This window comes from Chiloscyllium punctatum, chromosome 32 (assembly GCF_047496795.1).
Source record: "Chiloscyllium punctatum isolate Juve2018m chromosome 32, sChiPun1.3, whole genome shotgun sequence".
Taxonomy (NCBI): Eukaryota; Metazoa; Chordata; class Chondrichthyes; order Orectolobiformes; family Hemiscylliidae; genus Chiloscyllium; species Chiloscyllium punctatum.
In genome coordinates, this window is record NC_092770.1 from 62351375 (window position 1) to 62363613 (window position 12239).

At 40.7% G+C, this 12239-nt stretch overlaps 1 protein-coding gene across 2 annotated transcripts in view; it reads left to right on the forward strand.

Moving 5' to 3' along the window:
- svopl (SVOP-like) overlaps positions 1 to 12239 on the forward strand; it is a 152116-nt gene that overhangs the window by 5162 nt on the left and 134715 nt on the right. For both annotated transcript variants that reach the window (XM_072552496.1, XM_072552497.1), the window contains exon 2: positions 6034 to 6187. In XM_072552496.1, the coding sequence (XP_072408597.1) occupies positions 6115 to 6187 (73 nt within the window). In that variant the 5' untranslated portion in view covers positions 6034 to 6114. The remainder of the gene's footprint in view (positions 1 to 6033; positions 6188 to 12239) is intronic.

Here is a 12239-nt window from a genome sequence, read left to right on the forward strand (position 1 = left end):
TATATGACATCTACAGCCTTTCCCTCTTCAATCAATTTTGCCACTTCTGAAAATAATTCTATTAAGTTGGTAAGACATGACCTTTCCTGCACAAAATCAGGTTGCCTATCACTGATAAGCCCATTTTCTTCCAAATATAAATAGATCCTATCACTTAGTATGTTCTCCAGCAGCTTCCCTACCACTGACATCAGGCTCACCGGCCTATAATTACCTAGATCATCCCTGTTACCCTTCTTAAACAACGGGACAATATTAGCAATTCTCCAGTCCTCTGGCACCTCACCATATTCAAGGATGCTGCAAAGAGATCTATTAAAACCCCAGAGATTTCCTCTCTCGCTTCCCTCAGTAACCTGGGGTAGATCCCATCTGGACCTAAGCATTTGTCCACCTTAATACCTTTCAGAATACCCAAAACCTCCTCCCTCCTTATGCTGACTTGATTTACAGTAATCAAACATCTATCCCTAATCTTAACATCCATCATGCCCTTCCTTAGTGAATGCTGACTCAAAGTAATCGTTAAGAATCTCACCCATTTTCTCTGACTCCACACATATCTTTCGTCCTTTGTCCTTGAGTGGCCAACCGTTTCTCTATTTACCCTCTTGCTCCTTATATATGAATAAAAGGCTTTGGGACTTGAAGGAAGGAAGCAATCTAATAGGTTTAGTACAGGGAAGGAGGGCAGAAGAAAAATAAAAGGGGAAGTCTATAATAGGGTGAATGGCAGGACAGATTATATTACAAATGATTTGGAGATGCCGGTTTGGACTGGGGTGCACAAAGTTAAAAATCACACAACACCAGGTTACAGTCCAACAGGTTTTTTTGGAAGCACTATCTTTCAGAGTACTGCTCCTTCATCAGTTCGCTGTCACACTACCTGCCACAGCTACCTGATGACGGAGCAGTACTCCGAAAACTAGTGCTTCCAAATAAACCTGTTGGACTGTAACCTGGTATTGTGTGATTTTTAACTCTATTACAAATGATTTTATAGTACACAAGGAAAAGGAGTGATCATGGTTATAATAAAGAATCAAATTATTTGGTTAGAGTAGGTATAAATAACAGAGTAACAAGCATGCAAATAAGGTAAAGAACATGTTGTACATGCAAGAGAAGAAAAAACAAAGAGTTTACAGTCTGAAGGTGCTGAATTCAATGTTGAATCCAGAAGGCTGGAGAGTGTGAAATCAAAGGATGAGTTGATGCTCCTCGATTGCATTTTTCATTATTGGAACACTTCAACTGGTCAAGCTCAAAGATGTCCGTGTGACAGCGATGGATTAAAATAACCCGGAAACTGGTGGGGTAATGGTTGCAGACTGTAGTGTAGGCATTCTATAGAATTTGTATGTGGTCTCCCCACTGTGCAAGGGACTGTATTGTGAACAGCAATGACAGTGTGCACTGTTGAAAGAAGTACAAATTAACCGTTGCTGCATCAGGAGGGAGTGTTTGCAGCTTTGGGCAGTGAGCAAAGTGAAGGTAAATGGGTAAGTGCTACAGCTGTTGGGGCAGATAGTTGGCAGTGATTGAGAAGTGATCATGGTGTTTCAGAGGAAGTGGTGCCTTCAGAATCTGACAGAGGAGCGGGAGTTGTATTTGATAATGGCATCACCCATGGAGCTGGTGAGCTAACTCTCTGTTACCAGAGTTAATGCTGTGAAAAAAACAGAGTGCCTCTAGAATCCCCTTTCACTTTTGAAGAAATCCCTTATGTCCACAGGTCAGATTCCAGACAAGGGAGACATGGTGGCTCAGTGGTTAGCACTGCTGCCTCAAGCACCAGGGATCCAGGTTCGCTTCTACCCTCGGTTGACTGCCTGTGTGGAGTTTGCACATTCTCCCTGTGTCTGCATCGGTATCCTCCCACAGTCTAAAAATGTGCAGGATAGATGGATTAGTGATGCTAAATTGCACATAGTGTCCAGGGATGTGCAGGCTAAGTGGATTAGCTGTGGGAACTGCAATGGTAGGGGGCTGAGTGTGGCTGAGTGTGGGTGGGATGTTCTTTGGAAGGTCAATGTGTGCTTGATAGCCAGAATGGCCTGCTTCCATACTGTAGCGATTCTATGATTCTCGGAATCCTGTGATTTTATTAGTGGAGGACTGTATTGGTGTCCATGGAAGTCTGGCTGAGGGCTGCAATATAGGAGCCTCCCCTTCCAGGTATATTTGTACCATTTTCTTTGACCATTGTGGCTCTTTTCTCCCAGTCACAATTTGATTTGCTCCCTATGCCTTTCCATTGAGTATCTCATCATCAACTGCTCCTCTCGTTTTTAATTTAAAATCCTTGTCCCCCACCAAAAACCCCCCAAAAAAGTTCTCATTGAGATACTGTCAACGTTTTCCTTCTTTATCTTCATTGAGTGACATTCCCGTCCTCGGATTTAAATCTCATAATTCTCTAAATTCAGTTCCAATGTAAGCTGTTCTAATATCTCGATCCATGCAAAGTCCTCAACCCCTTCTTACAGTGACCTGTTGGCCTTTATAGTGTCTTCTTACTATCTTGACTATGAAGAGGCATGTTAATATAATTATGGTATTAGCCATGAGTTCAATCCCACTTTGAGGTGTTCTATTGAGAGCTTGAATTTTATCTTTTAAAAATAGGAAAATAAAATGTAAAATCATTGACTGTAAAACTAAGAAGCCAACTTGTCCACAGTCCTTCAGGTCAGGAAATCCTCTCCACTTCCCTGGTTTGGGATATATGTGACCCTAATCTCACACTAATGTCATTTACCCCTAACTGCCCTGAAAGATAATTTGTCACGTTACTTTTTTAGGTAAAAAAGGAATGGATGATAAATATGGATAATAAATAATATTTGTTTTAAAAACTGACTACTCTGTGAATTGTGATGCAAAGATTGGATTGCACTAGAGGTTCTGATCCATTTAGTTTTCTGCTACACTTAACTGGAGCAGTAATTCCAAACAATGTTGATAAAGTTCGACCCCACCGAGGACAAAGCCATCCACTTAACTGTCACGAACTCACTGTCATTTTCTTTTGTGAAAGGTGTAACACAAAGGAAAGTATTTTATTAAGAAGGATTTGATAAGGATAGCCAGAAATGACAATAAAAAAAAAGTCTTACTAACAGACCCACATCCCAAAAAGAATTGTAAAATCTTTTGACAGCTGGCTTTGAAGTAGAAAGTCTCTCACTTTAAGCTGACAAATCAGTCACTGCAGGGTTAAAGGAAAGGAATGCAGCCAACTCTGCAAGGTGTACAAGCATGAGTCACTGGTTCCTTCTGTGGTTTCACTCTTTAAAACCTCAAATCGTATGCTGCCTTTCAAATGTTGCAATGTTTAACAATTATTCACTACAATAATTTCTTTACAAATGTTAAAGAAATCCAAATCTAAAAGTTAATGAGTGAAATTCAAAACATGTAGGGAATGTAGTCAAAGCAGGTAAGGAATGGATTAATCTGTCTCCTCCCTGTCTTGACAAGTATACTACTGACTTGTGACTGTAATTATTAGAGTTCTGTTGTCACAGAAGCCTTAAAGAGGAACTTGCCATGCAGTTTGTTTCAGACACTTTTTTTAAACACCATATTGTTAATTTTTATAGGAAATGGACAATTACATTGAAAGGAGTTATGTTGCCTTTTATTTCCGTTAATGTTATGATCAGATCTGGAAGGGGTGAGGAAGGGAGAGACTCGTATTGAGTCTGTGGTGGGTATCCAGAGTGCCGGATGAAATTGGGAGAGGAGAATAGGTTGAGTCTGGGTTGGGAGTGGAGTCTTGCTGAATGCCGTTCATGATGGAGGTCATTGTGATTGATTGAAAATGGTCACTTTGTTAATAGAGTGAGTTTGGGTAAGTGCAGATTTTAATTCCTCACCTTTTCCTAGTGAACAAATCATAGAGTCACAGAGATGTACAGCACAGAACTTTCATCCAACTCATCCATGCCAACCAGACACCCTAAATCAATCCAGTTCCTCCTTCCAGCATTTGGCCTATATCCCTCTAAATCCTTCCTATTCATGTACCCATGCAGATGTCTTTTAATTGTTCTAATTATACCAGCCTCTTCCACCTCTGACAGCTCTTACCATAAACACACCACCCTCTGTGGAAAATGTTGCCCCTCAGGTCTGTTTTAAATCTTGCTCCTCTCGCCCGAAACCTATGCCCTCCAGCTTTGGACTTTCCCTCCCCACCCTGGGGAAAGGCCTTAGCTGTTCAGCTTATTCATGCCCGTATGATTTTATAAGGTCTATAAGGTCACCCTTCAACTTCCAATGCTCCAGGGAAAATAGCCCCAGCCTATTCAGCTTTTCCATTTAGCTCAAACCTGGCAACATCCCTGTAAATCTTTTCTGTACCCTTTCAAGTTTAACAACATCTTTCATATAGCAGGAAGACCAAAACTGAATGCAGTATTCCAAAAGTGGTCTTACCAATGCCCTGTACAACCCAAGGAAGTCAGTCAGAATCCTGAGGTTCCTGACTTAGAGTCAAAGTTAGGGATTTTTTCAGTTATTTCCAGATGATTCCCCATTGAAAGATTCAAATTTTTGAGCAATTCTCCCATCGTCAGTGTGGCAAGTTGTGCACATAGTCACGGAGTGCAATTTCCAGGGTACGTCTGGTCAGAAGATATGAGCCAATTAGAGTCATAGAGATGTACAACACAGAAACAGACCCTTCGGTCCAACTCGTCCATGTCAACCAGATATCTCAAACTAATCTAGACCCACTTTCCTGCACATGCCCTATATCCCTCTAAACCTTTCTTATGCATATATCCATCCAGGTGCCTTTTAAATGTTGCAATTGTACCAGCCTCCACCACTTCTTCTAGCAGCTCATTCCACACATGTACCACCCTCTGCGTGAAAAAATTGCTCATTAGGTCACTTTTATATCTTTCCCCTTTCACCCTAAGCCTGTGCCTCTAGTTCTGGACTCCCCCACTCCAGGGAAAAGACTTGTCTATTTATCCTTTCCATATCCCTCATGATTTTATAAACCTCTATAAGGTCACCCCTCAGCCTCCGATGCTCCAGGGAAAACAGCCCCAGTCTACTCAGCCTCTCGCTATAGCTCAAACCGTCCAAACTTGGCAACATCCTTGTAAATCTTTTCTGAACCCTTTCAAGTTTCACAACATCCTTCCAATAGGGTCTAGGACACTGGCTTGTTAGTGATCTTTGTCGAACATTGGTGTTCTAACAAGTTTTTTCATTTTACAGTCTGATCTCTATAATACAGCTCTCTAGTATAGGCTATTCCAATCTCTCTTGCTAGACTTTCAACAGGAAGTGACTGTTGATATCATTATGAAAATATCTTATGATGATTGACATAGGCATTCTTTTTATCTTACTTTTTTTCGAGTTCACATTTGCACAGTGGCATGCTTTATGGAGTTATGTAGACTGTGGAGGCTGTAGACTATTATCATTGTCATCTGTGAATCTCAGTCACTCATTTCAAGTCACTTTACAGGTTGTTGAAGAGCTTTTCATTCAAACCCAGTCAAACTTCAATCATAGCACAAATAATAGCTTTTGAGTGATCTGCCATTATCAACATCCTGCGGTTTAGCATTGGTCTTTTAAAATCTTTAGAGGGCATCGTTTTAAAGTGAGGGGGGGAAATGCTTCAAAAGGGATTGAAGGGGCAATCTTTTCCACGCAGAGGGTGGTGAATGTATGGAACGAGCTGCCAGAGGAAGTGGTGGAGGCTGGTACAGTTACAACATTTAAAAGGCATCTGGATGGGTACATGAATAGGAAGAGTTTAAGACTGATATGGACCAAATGCTGGCAATGGGACTGGATTAATTTAGGATATCTGGTCGGCATGGACAAGTTGGATCAAAGGGTCTATGACGCTAATGACCAATCAGAAAAGTGCCAAAAGCCTAAATAAAGATATAAGCTTTAATAAAATGGATGCTTGGGGAACAGCTCAAGAATAAAATGGTGTGCAATAATATTTGTTCCTGTTTATCAATCTTAACTTCCTTTTTTCCTTTTTAGATCCCTGTTTTGCCAGAAAAATTGAATGAACATTCACTTATTCCTCCAAAGGAGCCTGCAATTCCATTCCGATAAAGCAAAATGACAGCCAGCAAATCAGCAGTGATCAATTATATTCATCTGGATGAATCCTGCACACTCTCATTTCGAAAAGGTATGGGGTGGAACAGATATCTATTGATTTCAATGGAAGATCAATTCCAAAGTGGTAATAGGGTATTCAATCATTTGACCCTGTCCCAGCCAAACATCCTCTCTCTTCCCTTATACCACTCTGTTTTTCACCAGTGTGGAGTGGACAGAGAACAGCTAGACCTGGGTTTTGACCAGGAGGATGCCAATAACTTTACACCCCACCTGATCTCACTTTGAGATCAGTCTTTGAGATCACCATTAGTCTTAGCATTGATTATAGCTTAAGTGAGCCACATTTGAAAAAGATTCCCATTCTCTTCCTGAAACAAAATCGTACTCCAAGCTGATTCTCTCATTATTTGTCTCGTGTATTCAAACTATGGAACAGGCCACTGTCCCTCCCATACCTGAACACAACTTGGTGAAAGAGAAAGTTCTAGAAGGGAAGAAGGATTACCTTATAATATGGGGATGGAAAAATTGTTGAAGGAAATGTACAAGGTCTGAAAGGGTTAAAATTCATGTTCCATTGCTTCTGGCCATTGTACTGATGTCACAGTCTGGAGATGGCAAAGACAAGTTCTACATTTGCTTTCAGTTGGAGATGATGCATCCATGCCAACATGCCAAGTTTCCAGTGATTATTCCTGAATTTATTGCTAGCATACAATAAACTTATTGTCATTTGAGGACAATGCCCCTTCTATAAATACACTACAGTAGTGTGTCCTGGAGTGGGACTTGAGCCCATGGTCATCTGATTCAGAGGCAAGTGAATTCCAATACCAATGCCTGGAACTCTGAGGATAGCAGATGATTCATTGCTGTTTCTTGGCAAATGTATGCACATCCCACACATTGGAATTGTCCTGAAGGGAGGTCTGCATGGGAGCACCAATACATTGACTCAGCTCGTTAGTATGCACTAAACAGGCAACTTGAGAATGGAGTTGATTAATTTTATCTCAATTTTTCAACCACATTTTTCTGTGTGTACAGATGTACTGACAGTCCCAATGTGGTGTATATTCACCTGTGAGTGCCTTATGATAATACCCTGCATGAACTCCACAGTACAGATAGAAGTTTAAATAGAGGAGGTTGGATGCTCTTCAGGGGGTTCACTGTGGACTTGATGGACCAAATGGCCTGCTTCCATACTGCAGGGATTCTAATGATAAGACATAGAAACAGAAGTAGGCCATTCAGCCCATCGAGACACCTTGTCATTTCAATGCGATCATGGCTGATCTGAACTCCACTTTTCTGCCTTTTGCCCATAATGCTTGCTTGCCTTACTGATTCAAAATCTGTCTGTCTCAGCCTTTGAATATTACCAATGACACTCAACCTCAATAATCCTCTGTGGTTAAGAATTCCACAGATTAACTGCCCTCCACATTGAGAATAAATTCCTCCACATTGTTGTCTTAAATATGTCACCCCTTATCCTGAGATTTAACATTTAAAAAAAAAGATTCACAAACACTTGAAGAAATGGTGAATGTGGAAAGGTGACAGGGTTGGAGGATGTGCTTATGACTATTAATCACGAGGGGGATAACACATAGATCTAGATACCATCTGTCAACCCCTCAGAAAACGAACAGGAAATGACATCACCACAAACCCCAGGAACCCTGTCCCCATAAATAGAAAGCAGGAGACAACAGCTTCGCTTCACTTGGAAGTCACCACTGATGATGTTACCTAGCCAGCTAATGAAACGTCAGGATATCAAACCTACAGCTCAGCGAGCAAACCTACGCCCTAAACCTCAACCTGAGCTATAAACCTTGCAGGGGGATAAATACCAACAGAAATGATTGAACTGGAAGGCCTGTTCCTGTGTGTAGCAGAATCTTCTACTTCCGGTTGGGAGGTTGTGGAGTTGGAGAGGCCACTGTATTAAGTGAGTTGGTGATGAAACAAACCATACCACCTCCATGCCTGTGCCTGAATCAAATCAGGGCAGAGGAAAGGCCAATAATCTAACTCCTGCCCCACTAACAATTGAGGTCCTTAAGTGGAGAACAACTTTAGTTGCATCTTAGAATTCCGTGAGTGATGCTGAGGTTTCTGGAAACATGTTTGCTTTTCTTAAAAAAAACTCCTGTGGTGAATGATTCAGTACATCGGAAATGCAAAGCTAGAAGAGACAAAAAAGTATTGGACTGTTGCCCAGCAAAAATGTAGCATGTGACACAGGATTTTCAAAGTTGTGTAGCCCTCAGGAAATTTCTTTGCATCGCCGTCCTACACGGATGAACCTAGAATGAGCCTTCGCTCTAGACTCACTCAGAAGAGTAACATTCTTTGCATGTCCACCATTCAAGATCTTAAAAGTCATCCTTCACTCTTCTATGCTGCAGTGAAAACAAGTCCAGCCTGTCCAAACTCACCTTGTAAGGCAACCCATGTATTCCAGGTATCAATCCCGAAAACCTCCTCTGAACCACCTCCAATGTATTTACATAGACCAAAGGGTCTATTTCCGTGCTGTACAGCTTTATGACTTTGAATATATCTCCTTAAATAAGTAGACCAAAATTGCACATAGTTTGAGGTGTGGTCTCCCCACTAGCTTATGGAACAAAAATGTTACTGAATCTTTAACGTTATGTTCACTGCCTTTCTGAGCAGGTCATTCAGCCGGTCGAACCTGCTCCACTGTTTAATATGATTCTGGCTGATTGAACACTTTTTTTTACCTTTCACCCACACCATTCCCATAACCCTTAGTGCAGTTTGGAATCAGAAATTTATCAATCTCTACTTTAAGCATATTGTAAGATTGACCTTCCACAGCCCTCCGTGGTGGAGAATTCTGAAGTTTCACAAACCTTTAAGATTAAAAAAAAGTTCTCCTCCTCTCAGTTCCTCAATGTCATCTCCCCTATTTTTTAAAATTGTACCACCTAGTTCTAAACTCCTAAGAAAGGGGAAGCATCTTGCCTACTCTTGCAAGTCTCAATGAGATCATCTCTTATCTTCTGAAAATCTAGAGAATGCCGGATCAGTTTTACCTAATCTCTCTCCATAGGATGGTTCCACCATCTTGGAAACAAGTCCCATGAACCTCTGCACTGTACCTATGGTAATAATATCTTTCCTGACATGAGGAGACCAAATGCATGTCATACTCTAGGTGAGGTCTACAAGCTCCTATAAAGTTGAAGCTAGACTTCACTACTCCTGTGCTCTAATCCTTTTGTGATAAAAACTAACATGCAATTGGTCTTCCTTATGACTTCCAGCATGTGTATGGTAGCCTTCAGTTACTTTGTCACAAGAGTTTGCAAATCTTCACATTCTAATGTCCTGATTTAAAAAAAAAACCTCTGTGTATCTGTTTCTCTTACCAAAGAGAATGTCCTCACATTTTCCACATCATATTTCATCTGCCATGTCCTTGCCCACTCACTAAATCTGTCCTATTCCTCCTGAAACCACTTAACATCTTCCTCACAACACAATGTTCCTACTTAGCTTTGTATCATGTGCAAATTTAGGACTATTACATTTTATCCCCAGCTCCAAATCATTGATATGTGTTGTGAACAGCTGGAGCCTAAGACCTTGGAGAACCCACGAATCACAGAAAATGTGTGGTAAGAAACTGGAGTCTGTAGCCATAATTGACAGGGTGTTGGAAACCACAACCGTCAATTCCTCTAATTCCAATCACAATTTTCATAGCGTGGCAAAAATCATCTCCAAGAAGAGGCAATCTAATCACCTTGACATTCAATGGTGCTACAATCACTGAATTCTCCATTACCAACAACCCCAGGGTTACTATTGACCAGAAATTCAGCTGGACTCTTTGTATAAAATCAGTGGGTACAAGAGCAGGTCATTGGATAGGAATATTGCAGTGAGTAACTCACCACCTGACTCCCCAAAGCCTGTCCACCATCTACAAGGCACAAGTCAGGAATGTGATGGAATACATTCCCACTTGCCTGGATGGGTGCAGCTCTAACAACACCCAAGAGGCTTGACACCATCCAGAGGCAGAGCAGTCCCCTTTATTGGCAAGACATCTACAAGCATCCATTCCTTCCACTGATGCTCCATATCAGCAGTGTGTCCTATCTACAAGATGCACTGCAGAAATTCACCAAAGATCCTCAGATAGCCCCTTCCAAACCCACAACCACTTCCATCTAGAAGGAAAAGGGTAGCAGATACATGGGAACATCACCACCTTCAAGTTCCCTCTAAGCCACTCACCATCCTGACTTGGAATTATGTTGCTGTCCCTTCATTGCCACTGGGTGAAAATCCCGGAATTCCTTCCCCAAGACCATTCTGGGTCAACTCGCATCATGTGGACTGCAGCAGTTCAAGAAGGCAGCTGACCACCACCCACTCAAGGGCAGCTAGGAAGGGGCAGTAATTGCTGGCTGGCCAGCCAGCGAAGTCCATACCCTAGAAGTGAATTTTTTAAAAAAGCATTAAAACAGCATCATAATAGATTATGCAGTTCCCCATCTACAACCAGGAATGGGAATCGGTGTCTTTTAACAATCATGAATATTTTAACAAGATTTCAGGAGGCAGTGACTTTTCAAGGGAAATTGCAACAGAAATAATATTGGAAAAGTTGGTTCAATCTTCTGTAAGCTATGAATTATCCAAAGAAAATACAATCAGGTCAAGAATTAAACTTTGTCTCACAAATGTTCAAATGGACAATGAATAGGTTTGAATTGAAACAATATACAGCTTCAGGTTATCACCAAAAATCATGAGGAGCTTTAGGAAGATGGCATCAAATTTAAAAAGCATAATTAGAGCTTCTAGTCAGGAATGCCTTAATAATTGGGATAAAGGTAACCCTTGTTAGTGCTTGCCTTAGGGATGCGCCTCATGGTTCTGTCAGAATGCAGTCCATTGAACTGGTATTTAGTCATGAAGTGAGAGGGCTCCCAAAATTAATTGAAGGAAAAATGATAAACCAAACCCAAGAGAATACAATTTCAACCTGTGTGTCAAGTATCCAAGAAATACAAAACAAAGCATGTGAGTTGGCTGGGAGGCATTTGAGTGCTCAACAGACAATGATCATTGGAGTGGATAAAAAGCCAACCTCAGAATTTTCTATTTGGGGAACCATTAAGCTTAAAGTTCACTGGATCCTTTTCAAATCCAGAAGAAATTCAGTGATGTATATTAATGTTGTGTATACTCCAAGCAGCAGAAAAATTCAGAGAAGTTAATATGCTAAGATATATATATATATATATAAACAAAGAGCATAGACAGGAGACAAATGTATTTATAATGGTAAAAGGAGTAGGGAGAGAAATAAAAATATCAGAATGATTAGAAATAAAATTTCAAAAGTTGACCTTCAGTAATCCAATTGAATAATATGGAGGTTCTTAATAACCTCGATGAAATATTGTCCTGTCTCTCAAGAAGCTATCAAAATGCCTTCTGAAAGCTATTAGAGACTCAAAAATACATTTGTGTAAATAGGCCAGGAAAGTACCTTTGGCTATATATGATGTTAATGCAGAAAATGCATTATCTATAAAACATCTTTACAGAGTTAATCCAGAGAAGTTTTCAAGAGTGAAGGAAGAACCAAATTCATGATGCTTAATGTTAAAAACCACATGACACCAGGTTAAAGTCCAACAGGTTTATTTGGAAGCACTGGCTTTTGGAGTGTTGTTCCTTCATCAGGTAGCTGTGGAGCAGGATCATAGGACACAGAATTTGTAGCAAAGGATTAGCATGTCATGCATGCAACTGATACAATACATTGAATAAACCTAGATCGCTGTTTGTTCAATATATCATATTAGTTGCATGACACTGTAATCTTTTCCTATAAATTCTGTCTCATGATCCTGCTCCATAGCTACCTGCTGAAGGAGCAGTCCTCCGAAAGCTAGAGCTTCCAAATAAACCTTTTGGACTATAACACGGTGTTGTGTGATTTTTAACTTTGTCCACTCCAGTCCAACAACGGCATTTCCACATCATGATGTTTAATGACAGTGACCTTTGTTATTGAATTGAGTGATAGTAGCTGGAACTCACTTGTTGTGATGGTA